The 12,645-nt window shown below is 32.7% G+C and overlaps 2 protein-coding genes across 6 annotated transcripts in view; one reads left to right on the top strand and one right to left on the bottom strand.

Annotated features, from left to right (window-relative positions):
* Positions 1–12,645, bottom strand: part of tmod (tropomodulin) — a 208,538-nt gene that overhangs the window by 35,200 nt on the left and 160,693 nt on the right. The window lies entirely within an intron of this gene.
* On the top strand, positions 11,145–11,728 carry LOC148280331 (ATP synthase F(0) complex subunit e, mitochondrial-like). The gene has a single exon (XM_088228563.1). It carries the CDS (start codon positions 11,290–11,292, stop codon positions 11,596–11,598), a length of 309 nt encoding a protein of 102 aa, XP_088084689.1. The 5' UTR covers positions 11,145–11,289; the 3' UTR covers positions 11,599–11,728.

Raw genomic sequence — 12,645 nt, 5'->3', positions numbered from 1 at the left:
TGACTTGGCGTTTATTTTGTAGAACTCCTCATCAGTATGTTAAAATCAAACATTGGTGTGAGTCTACTTATTTATTTTTTTTTTTTTTTTAAAACAAAAAAACAAAATTTAGGAAGTTCAATATTTTTTTATTTGTTATCAAACTAAGCCAAAATAATTAAATGTGTTTTTATAATATTTGTATTGTATTCTCATCGCTATGACTTTTTAAAGTATTGTAATTTTGAAAGTTCTCCACCCTTGACGTTTCTAGTTCTCATCGGTGAGTAGTCCTGACATTTGAAAGTAGAAATATACTAGGCGTTGAAAAAAAATGGCTTCCCGGAAACCGGAAATCTTTCACAACACATGTCAACGCTATCATTAATTGGTTGATTGACGTGTCGTTCAAAATAGTTAATTTTAATGCATTTTTTAATACATTTTCGACAAACTTCACCGTACAAGATTTATCGCGTGAAACAAAACATTTTTTGTATCCAATTTCCATTAGCACTGAATTTCCTTATTGCTCCGCCTTGTAAGACTAGTTACAGACTGAAGATCCTTATATACTGTATAAGGACCTTCAGTCTACTTTATCTTCAGTTCGTTTGAAAATACCCTAGCGTGTGAAAATGAAAAAACGTTTTTGCATTAGAGTAAAAAATACAGCCATTTTCGAATGTCATTGCTACCAACAAGTAAATTTATTTATTTATTCAACGGCTTACGCCTTTAACAAAGTATAAATAATAATAAAAAACAATTATAATGAAACAAAATACAAAACACCTGTAAACAAGTGAAGAAAATATATACATAAAATCAGCAGAAAATAAAGAAATAACAACGGAAAATTAAATAAGAAATTATTGCAAGGGTATGTATAAAAAGTATTGAAGTAATTTATGTAACAGAGGCCATGCACCGTAATATAAACAGTAAAACCATGTTTTTTATAACACTTAGTACATTTTTATAATTTAGAAAAGAAGTGATTAAAAAAAAAAAATCAATTTAAAAAATCAAAATTTCCACGTTTGTTTGCTAGCATGTGGAGCCGTGGAATGGGTGAATATTATGCATAGTTTGAACTATGCAAATCAACAGAAAAAGTAGTATTTTGTCTCGTCTTATGCTGTCTCACATAAAAATTCACACAATTTAAAAGTTCGGAGCTGTCAAGAACATTATTTAATAACTTGAAAAGCAATTAAAACCATGAAAAAAAATTGTCCACTGCTTATCAAAAATATGTTTCAAGTGACAAAATAAATTTAACTCGGCAGAATAACCCCGTTTGACGTACTTCTAGATAGGTGATAGGTTTCGCCTAGTTGTAAGTTGTAACTAGCCAGTTTCTATAAAACAAGATTCATGCATAATGTGTAAGGAACTAACAACTTCTGTAACGCCAGCCGTATCTATAATAGTACCTATCGATCGCATGAATGCATGCGGGTATTACATAAAATTAACCATTAATATTCCGGAATCACGTATGACGAGAAGCCTTATATCAACACCGTTACAATGTTGCTTGTCAGACATTTTATACATAAAATATAAATCCGGACACTGAACCGGAGAAAAATAAATATCGATCATGACATGACTCATGACGCACCCAGAGACAGTTCCAATAAATTTGAAATGTCTGTTGCCTACCATTGCCACACGCAGAAAGAAAATTCTTTTTTTAAATCGGCGTTCGTGATAATTTTAAAACGTTTTTCACAATAAATTTATTTTACATTTTTGGGTTTATGTAAAATATTTTAAAGTTAAAATTTATCACTAATATAAGATTATGTTTGTTAATATTTTGATTATTGTGTTGTAATTTTTCTAGTTATTAAGTATCTTCCTTCTAATATTTTACTGTAAGTGTCTCTTTTTTATTAAATAGGCGCTATCAGGTTTTGGTGGGTTTTTTTCTGTTGGTGCCTATTTCAATTTCTGTTGAAATTTTGTTAGTTTAGTTATATGTTAATTATTACAATTAATATTTGATGTTATTCTTGTACATATATTTTTGTTGTCTATTTTTGGATATTGTTATTCCTTTCTTTCTTATTCTTTCTAATTTTGTTGTACCACAACAGGCCAGGAGGCCCAATTACAGTGGTGAATTACATCACAGAACACCCAGGCTTGAGAAAAATCAATTTTTTTAATTTTTGTGCTCTCACCGGGAATCGAACCCGGAACCTTCCGTGTGTGAGTCAAGCATCTTGACCACTGCACCACGGAGGCCGCCAATTCTGTTTGTATTGTTCTTATATTTATTGTTTATTGTAAATTAATGTAACCTGTTTTTAGCCAATGTTATCATGAACAATATTTTGAGTTTGTCCAAATTTTTGTAGACAACGACTGGATTCAACTCCCCGGGGAGCTGTTTATATTAACATATTACAACAGAGATAAAGAACATTGAAGAGAAGGTAATATAGAAGTCTAGGCATGGCTTATGACCTGTCAATGGCTGGTTTAAGTCCTGTAGATGCCTAGACTTCTATGTTACCTTCTCTTCAATGTTCTTCATCTCTGTTGTAATATGTTAATGTTATCATGCTTTGGTTAAAGGCCCTAATAAAGGGAAAAAAAACCTTATAACGTGGCCTTTTCATTTTTTTTGTAAAGTGGGCCCTACACCTAATTAAAAAAGTAAATTAAAAAAAACATTAAAAATAATAAGTTGATTACATATTACATTACTTTATTATGATACCATTCACGTTTTATGATAGTTTTTTTAAATAAACAATAAATATTTGTTATTTTGGATGTTTGTAGCACTAACTTTTTGGTTCATTGTTTTTTTATTGTACGTATAAGACCGGCATTCTACACAAATAATAACATTAATTAAAATACTAAAGATAAAACAAACAAATTAACATAAGCCCTGTAGATGCCTAGACTTCTATATTACCTTTTCTTAAACATTACCTTTTCATAAGCTTATGATCTGTCATAATGGTGAATGTAACACAGTGTGTAAAGTGGCCACTTAAACCAGTCATTGACAGGTCATAAGCCCTGTAGATGCCTAGACTTCTATATTACCTTTTCTTAAATGTTCTTCATCTCTGTTGTAATATGTTGATAATTAATGTTATGATAAAATGAAATAAAATTAAATAAAATTAAATAAAATGAAATAACATGAAATAAAATGAAATAAAATAAAATAAAATTAAATAAAATAAAATAATGTAATATATTATAAATAAATATATAAACGAACTATTGCTATTTTTTATTATTTTTTTGTCTTAAAAATGTCTTAAAAATAACTAAACACTGCTTACACCAAAAGTCTTAATTAAAAAACAAAAATAATATCCTTTCATAATTCGTGTGATTTAATTTAATAAATTAAACAATACTTCTGAGCGAAAAATTCAATTACCTGCGAATAAAATGTTGTAACCGTGGTATGTGCTTCGCCAATACCTATACAATCTCAATTAGCACTTGAGCTACCATGCATGCAATTGTTTGATTACCGATTGGGTCAACAGTAAAATACTGAAAGGCGTTATTTTTTCATGATACACTGCACAATTAATTTCATAATTCCCGTACTTGAAGAAGTCTGATCGTTTTTTCCTGTAACAAATGTTTGAGATACACTGCGCGAGGAGTACAATTGGTGTGCCCTCTTCAACTCACATTTATTTTTTCAATTTAATTAATTTATTAAAAAATAAAATAACTTGTACATAACAAACTAAAATTTAAGGCGTACATATTATAACAAGAGAAAATAAATATTAAAGAGACTTTTGTCAAAGTAGTAAGAGAATCCTTCTCCGAAAACCTCTTCGGATACATGGAACAGATCAACATCCAGAGCGATGTTGTTTAGCATAGCGGTAATCCTTCCAACAGGCATAACCATCGGCAGGTTGGTCCTGTATATCGGAATAGGAAACAATATATGCTGACGCTGTATTAGGTAATTATCAGGAACATTAATGAAGTTTAATAAAGTCTGCTAATTTCCATGAGGTTTGTCATCTCGCAACTCGGCGTATCATGTTGGATATGAGCTTTCTCTATAAAATTGTTAATAATCTAATTGATAGGCCAGAAGTTGTTGAAAACATTTCATATCGAGTCCCTGTTCGTAGAACTCGTCAATCTGTAGTCTTCGACATTCCTAACTCAATGACTAATCATATGAAAAATAGCACTCTTCGAAGAATACAGATTACCTATAATGACAGTTTTAGTGACATCGACATATTACACTGTAAATACCATATTTTTATCAGATTTGTTAAATATATTTTTATTTCATCTCCTGCTTAACTTTTAACTTTAACTTTTAGCTTTTAATTTTATTTTTTAATTTTAACTTTTTAATTTTAATTTTAACTTTTAATTTTAATTTAAACTTTTAATTTTAACTTTTCACCTTTAATTTTAATTTTTAGTTTTAATTTTAACTTTTAATTTAAACTCTTAATTTTTACTTATTTATATGTACATCTACTACATACATCTAATAATTTATTGTTGGTTGTGAATTTTTACTAAGAAATCTAAATTTTCATTGAAGCAGAGAGAGAGAGAGGAGGAAATAAAAGTTGGAGCTATACAATGTCTTCTCCCTTTTATGCACTTTTTATTTAATATTTATATTTTTACATATATTTTTTTTAGAATTCCATTATTTTTTTCCCTCTCCACCTGCATTCATAATAAATTAATGTGAAATCTATAATTGGTCTTACTTTTTTAAATTGTTATTTTATACCTTGTATTTATATAAATACTGAATGATTTCTTTAATAAATAAACATACAAACCAATGCTCTTCATAATCTCGGGATTATCGACCATACCGCGCAACAATCAATAAAAATGTGTAATCAAATGCACATTCCTTCTAGTCTCTAAACTGTTGTAGCCAAGCATACCCTGGGAAAATTCGGTCGGGTAGAGCCAAGGATAATACCCGCACTCTCTCATCTAGAGATTTCTCAGATTTTCTCTATCATAAGAGAGTACTTCAGTTCATGTGGCCCTCAAATCACCGAGCCATTCTCGACTCTACTCTCTCTCTACTTCTACTATTTTAATTTACTTTTAGAGATAAATTTGTTAAAATGTCATTTACTGCCCTTATCTTAATTTTTCCTTCTGTGGGGCGTTTTTTAGTACCTGGTCGAGTGCATCAAAATGCTTAATAGCCTAAATGAATGTTTTAGGGCTGTCGGGAAAACAAGTAAACATACTATTTTATTCGTGCTATTAGACTCGTCGCCAGATAATAATGCCTACGCGAAAACATTTTCTACAGTGCGGTCACTGTGTGAGCGTAGGCGGCGTACCTGGCGACGACTATACGCATACTTAAATATTTTTTCGAAAACTTTATATTACGCACACATAAACAAATATTAGTAAAGATTTGAACGTGTAATACCTATGCATCATGTTTGACTTCATTTTATTTAACAATGCAAATTAAATACAATATTTTGATCTTAATTTGTTGCAACAGAGAGGGAAAACATTTTTGAGAAGAGAATATGGAAGTCTAGGCATTTACAGGGCTTATGACCTGTTATTGGCTGGTTTAAGTGGCCACTTTACAGAGTGTAATATTCACAATTCTGCCCATATTTACACATCCACATTTCCTTAATTCTTCCGTCTGTTCACTTTTTTTTTTTTCAAGAATTAACGGTGCAAGTACCTTTTACATTACATACATACATAAGTATTTACAGTGGAGTATATACAGTAACAACTTTTTCAATGCTTACTTAGAAAGAACATAATTAAAATATTGATTCCACACTAAAATGTTTTACAAGTAATTGTTTATAAGCTGGAAATTTCAATATAAATATGTCACCTAAATCCGAATGTTTATTACCCAGCGCATGTAGACAATTCAGTACTAAATTGCTAGAATATATTGAGATATGATTGTTGCAGTGATAAAGTTGAACTAGCCTAGTCACTCTAACTGGTACTTTAAAACCAACGAGGCCCAAAATTTCAGGGCTGTCCAATACTGAATTAACGATTTAAAATAGAACTAATAAATCATTAATAGTTCTCCTGTCCCCTAATTTAATCAAATTTAATATATTTAATAAATAATCATAGTTACGAAATTCATTACGTATTCCTAATTTAAAATTATCATATCTCAAAAACTTATTCTGAACTCTTTCTATGGTAATTTTCACTTTTGTGAAGTAAAGGGGCTGAAACCTTTATCATGCGGGTGAGATTCATTCGGCTGAAGCAATTCTTCTACTAGGCAACGCCTGAAAACAATTTTCCGATTTTCGTACTTCTTATACTAATCAGATAATTGAAAAATGTTTTGAGTATATCCAAATGTTTGCGGACAGGCTGGATTTCTTGCCTAAGGAGTTATTTAGATCTAAATTTGTTGCAAAAGAGAGGGAAAACATTTTTGAGAAGGGAATATGGTATGTTACACAGTGTGTAAAGTGGCAACTTAAACCAGCCAATGACAGGTTATAAGCCCTGTAAATGCCCAGACTTCCATATCCCCTTCTCAAAAATGTTTTCCCTCTCTGTTACAACAAATTTAGATCTAATTAACTCCCTAGGGAGGAAATCCAGCCTGTCCGCAAACAATGTTTTGAGATTTTCAAAATGTTTGTAGACAAAATACTGAATTTCACCCCTTAAGAAGTCATTGGGATTAACAAATTACAATAACGATGGAGAACATTGAAGAAATGTAGATGTTCAATCAAAGGCAAAATGTTTAATGTTATACAATAAATTAAGTAGCCATATGAACCAGCCAATCATCAGAAAATGCCTAAAGTTTTGCTTATGTTTGAACATTCATATTTCTTCAATTCTTCTGTCTGTTCATTTTAGTGAAGTTAAAGAGCTGATACCTTTATTTTTGTGTAGAGATTTGAATTATTTCATTAAAAATTGTAACTAACCGTAGGTCAAAGAAGAAGAAAATTGTTTTCAGACGTTGCCTAGACTTTCGTATTTTCTTCTCTAAAATGATCTCCATTTCTGTTGTAATTTGTTAAATTGAATAATTTTAACAAATCATAAAAAAAATATGGATTCTCCTTTACTCGTTTTTGGCTCTTTGTGGACGACAATAAAATTCTTAAAATAATTCAAAATACAAATGACTGTTTGGTGCTTCAGTCAGATATTGATTCTTTTAATATGTGGTAAAAAGCCAGCAACCTAGAATTAAATATTAAAAAATGTTAAATAATGTCTTTTTATAGAGTGAAAATATCTCATTTGACTACAACATAGAAAATATTAATTTAAATGTAGTCAAGTCTATTAACGACCTCGGAGTTATCATGGCTGTAAACTTAGCTTTAATGAACATATTGATACTATGATTAACAAGTCACTAAAACTCTCAGGTTATGTTGGCAGGATATCTAGTGACTTTACTAATATGTTCACAGTTAAAACACTTTATTGCTCAATTGTTCATCGTGTTTTAGAATATGCCTCTGTGATCTGGTCTCCCTTCTTTGTAGGCCGGATAAATCATATCGAATCGGTGCAACATCGTTTGCTAAGAAAAGTAGCATGGATGATTGGCCTCGAGAGGGGAGACTAACTTACGGAGAAATGGAGTCGATGTTAAAAATCTCAAGTCTACAAAAACGTAAAAACAATATTGACTCCATATTTATGTTTAATTAACTGAATGGCTTACAATGAACAACTGGCATTCAATGTTCCGATCCGCCGGTTGCGAATACTGTTCCTTGATCAACCCAGCACAAATTATGGCTTGCATGCACCAATGTCCCGATTGTGTCATATTGTAAACTCGAGACGTGATCTGGACTTTTTTGGTGTAAGTCTTAATGAATTTTAAAATCACTAAGAGAGACCGGATCTTGAAGTGGTATATTTTTTTTTTTGATCTAGCTTTAATTTTATTTAGTTGTACTTTATTTGATTGGTCTTCTTCTTTTTCTAGTGCCTTGCCGGGTTCCCCCGACGTTGGCGATCACTACAGCGAAAGCAAATGTATCTGTCCTGGGCTAATTTTACATTTCGCAGCCAGGACGACTGCTTATTGATGTACTCGCCGTAGTGATTCCTGGGAAAAGATGACCAGAGTGGTTTCCCGTTGCCTGATTTGATTGGTACCTGTATTTATTATGAGAAATTGTATTTACCATTGTTGAAATTAACTGCATAAGTCCGTCAATAAATAAAATACAAAATAAAAATAAAATCATTTATCTTGATCTGATGATATGACGCGTAAAACTGATTCAACCAGTGTACTGTGCACGCACTGCCAACATTTGGCCCTGTTTATCAGTAGAGGCGGGGAAGGGGGGCTTGAAGAAGAAAGACAAAAGTCATGCTTTAGTATTGGCAGCAGACGCGCTGATCAAAAGCCGTTTGAAAATCAAAATTCAAATGTCGATCGTTGGACCGCTTCTGCTATACTATATTATGGCTCCCCTCCACCATCGGCTGGCGGCTGGCTGGCTCCCGCCCAAGTGGCTATAATTGGAGATAGCTGCGCGCCATTATTTATAGCCGCGCGGCCAGTGGCCTTCCATGACTCGGGCCAGGCGCACTTGACCTAGTGCATCACGAGGGGAGGTGACCAGAGACCAGAAACTGCTCTCCTGATAGCAAACCGCAACACAGGGGACATATCAGATATGATCCGTAACAAAAGCAGGGCTGGAATTTCAATCCCTCTCGCGGCCGTTTTATCTCGTGTATTTACATTCGAAATTCACGAGAAAAACAGTTTTCTCGTGCTGCGAGAGTGGTTCAGAATAGCACCCCAGGACACGCAATTCCGAACACTCTCTGAGTGGAACGGGGGTCTGTTGATGTCTGTCATTTGTCCAACGTGTTTTGAAGGAGGTTACGGGGTTTACTAATCACTGGGTAAATTCGAAAGGTCTAGATTTGAACATCCGACCAGATCCTACTCACAATAAGATAACGAGTGTTTTCTCGATGGATGGTCTTGGCCAATTTTTTTTTAATAATTGAGGGGAGACAAGTTCGCCTAGTCGTATAGTGTTTAGCGCGTTGGCCTTTCATGCTCGAGGTCCTGAGTTCGATTGGAAAGTCGACATGAAATATCTATTGAAAAGGTGGTCTTACACCGCAATGTGTCATGATCCGGGACGGACATCTGTAGCATAAGGCTAATAATGACCTTTCCTTTATGTACCAGATGCTCGAGATACGCTGCATTTAGTGAAACTATGCAGTGGCCTATGCACCGCTGTGTGCGATGGGACTGCAGCCGTCAGTGCAGGAACTAGTGTGAGTTACTGTTCTACGAGTATCTCCAGCCCAAACACCTGTCGACGGTCATGGACGCAGTTTTGTTTGTAACACAGGAGCATTCAAAGTCAGAATCCGCCCACCCGGTAATAATAAAACCCAACGATTGCGATTCTGCCCTTGCCTTGCTACGAATGAATTGTATTATGTAAACATCACATTTCTTAACGTCTGCAATATAATGTCGCTAACGTAGCTTTGTATACGTTTTGTTCATTTTATTTTATTTATTTCATTTATTTAGAATGCAAACGAATGTACAGATAAAATGAATATAAATAAAAACTATAAAAAAATTGTATACATAGCATCTTTCTCAATTATACTACAATAAAGCGACGACAGTTTAAACTATATAAATAATATATATACCATATATTAAAATAAAAGAAATATGGACAAAACAAGAAGATAGTGGGAAGGAAAAGAAGGATATTGATAAGAAGTGGTGAAGGATGATTGAAGGAAAGTAGGAGTGGAAAATTGCATTTGATTTAATGATTTAGAGCAAGAAAAGAGACAAAGAGTCTATTCTCTGTTATTCTGAATCAAGCCTATTAGTTCTCTTCTGTACGTATTAAATGGAGTGTTAAATATATCAAGACTATTAAAATTCTTGCTAAATGCTTCACATATACGGAGGATGGTAGAATGTTACCGATGGTTAGTTAGTTTTGATATTACGAATATGGAAAATATCAGACAGTCTAGTTGGTCTGGAGATACGGTGGAGGGGAGACGGTAAACAATAAGATGAATTAGTTCTGGAGGATAAAATTTATTATTATTATGCAGAGTATACAGAGGTGTATATTGTGTGTATTAGTTAATAAGTTTTTAAACAATATTTTGAGTTCGTCTAAATAAAATCAGTGTTTTTTAAACCTTTTTTAATACGTGACCCTTTTATGAGTAAAATAATACTAGTGACCCCCCAGAACTGAATTTTACTTTATTATTCGTATTTAAGCGATTTTAACGACGATGTATTTTATTTTAATTTGCGTAAGGAAGGGGTACAGCGGGCCATCAGCAGCAAGTGTCTATAATTCTAATATACATACCTTGCAGCTAAAGGCATGCTTAAAATGGAATTTAATTCGCATCAGATTGACGTCTTTTGGATGACGAGAAAAGAATATCAAGAGATGGTAAGGGAAGCTTTGCAATTATTAGTGCCATTCGCCGCATCCCACCTACGTGAACTAACGTTGGTTATTTGCGTCCCAAAAACAGTTTACCTCAAGCATCGTAGGCAAACGCGCTAACCAATATATTCAACTACAACGTTAATGAATTGATTTCAAAAATCGATTTTCGAATAAAATTATAAGTAAAAAAAAATAATCCAGATAAACAATAATATGAATGCGTATTTGGGCAACTTTTTTTTCATCTATGATATATTTAACACGCCTCTTAATTTATTAAAAAATAAATTAAGACTCATTCTTTCTGGCTGCGATACGATCCCACTTGCTATTTATTGATGCTCACATGTAAATGAACACACCTGAACACTTACTCCCACACAAATACACACAAACACACCTCTACACTTACTCTCATACAAATACTCATAAACACACCCTTTTGTTGTACCGAATGTTGTATGATTTTTATTTAGAAACTTGCTGGTCTGTCTTTAAACTTTATCTTTTTTATGTTATTATATCACTGTCGACTGTTTGTTTCTGTAAAATAAATAAACAAATAAAAATTGCATTATAAGGCAGGAAGTACCTACCACAAATAATTAATAAAAATTTTAAATACCGATTTTTTTTCACGGCTGTAAACAATTGAATATCCTTTGTCTATGATTAAATCACTATAGAAATGTCAGATTTTCCGCTTCGTGAAAATACGCACCCATACGCACCAATATAGCTTTTTACAAATAATATTTGTAATTTCAAATCATAACAAGAAAACACAGAATCTCTAAATAGCATATTTAATCTGTTTCTTGAAATGTCATCTTTGCCGTTCGGGCCGCCAGTAGCTGTATCCGGCATTATTAAGTTCGGAAGATACGCGGCCCTTATTTCGGGGATATTCTACGGAATAACAATGAGCCAAGTGTACGGAGTCGCAGCGGAAGATGACAGGAAGGTGGCCGCGGAAAAGAAAGAAAAGCGGGATAAAATAATTGCGGAAGAAAGAAGGTTAAACGCCATATACGAGGCTGGACAAGTCAGAAAGTTAGAGGCGGGAACATTTTTCGACGAACTCTCTGGAATCCAGCCAACGACACCGGCAGAGAAAACATGCCCAAAATAATTTTATTGTAAAAATAAATTAAAATCCGATATTGATGTTTTTTATTGATATTTCTTGATAAAACTCCATAGATAACGAGTATGATAAAATTATAAATAAACTTATTAATAAAACTTCTTGGTTTAGTTTTAGTTTTTATTATTTTGACCAACGAGCGCTTTCGCCTAAGTATGCATCTTCAAGAACAGTATTTTCTGTTTTGTAGTACTCCATAATATAAAAATTAAACACATTTTAATATAAAAATTAAACACTGATTAAAGTATTTTTAAAATAGTTTATTTTGTTTTTAAATACAAAAACGAAAATTCGGACAATTGTTTTGCCTTATTAGGGCATTTTCCATTTAATCTTCATTTGAAAATGCTCTAATCATTTTTGTTTTTGTGATTAAAAATAAAATAAACGATTTTAGGTAGACTCTCAAATCTGTATTTGAATTTAATATAACCTACATAAATTTCAGTCTTTTGTCTACAAACATTTGGACAAACTCAAAATATTGTAACAAAACTAATAATTGATGGATTGGAATCCACTTTAAAGACTAAATGTATTCTTAATTCCATGACTTGATGTCTTTCTTCGGATTCACTCATACAAGCAAGCATTTTTTGTTTTCATTACGAATTGATTATATTTCTTCCTGTACTAACCAAATTCAGTAAGGAAAAGCGCGAAAAAATATTTACATTTACAACTTTCAATGTCTAATAGAAGTATTGCTGCATGCAATGAGAAAGTAAAGAGGTTTTTTAAATACACACATATATATATATATATATATTTACTTATCGTATTTACATCGCCATGATTTTTTACAGCTTTGTTATTACTCGACCCGTGACGTCACAAGTTGTCGCCGGTGAGTTTCGCTTCAAGACGCTTGACTCACGCACGGAAGGTTCCGGGTTCCGGGTTCCCGGTGAGAACACGAAAAAATAAAATGTGAATTTTCTCAAGCCTGGGTGCTCTGTAATGTAATTAAAGGCCTCCTGGCCTGTTGTGGTGCAAAAAAATGTAATGTAATGACATTTAAAAGTAGAG

Source organism: Micrasema longulum, unplaced genomic scaffold (genome assembly GCF_059751315.1).
Source record: "Micrasema longulum isolate JH-2025_06_02 unplaced genomic scaffold, ASM5975131v1 h1tg000594l, whole genome shotgun sequence".
In the NCBI taxonomy this organism is placed as follows: Eukaryota; Metazoa; Arthropoda; class Insecta; order Trichoptera; family Brachycentridae; genus Micrasema; species Micrasema longulum.
This window is presented reverse-complemented; position numbering and strand designations above follow the sequence as displayed.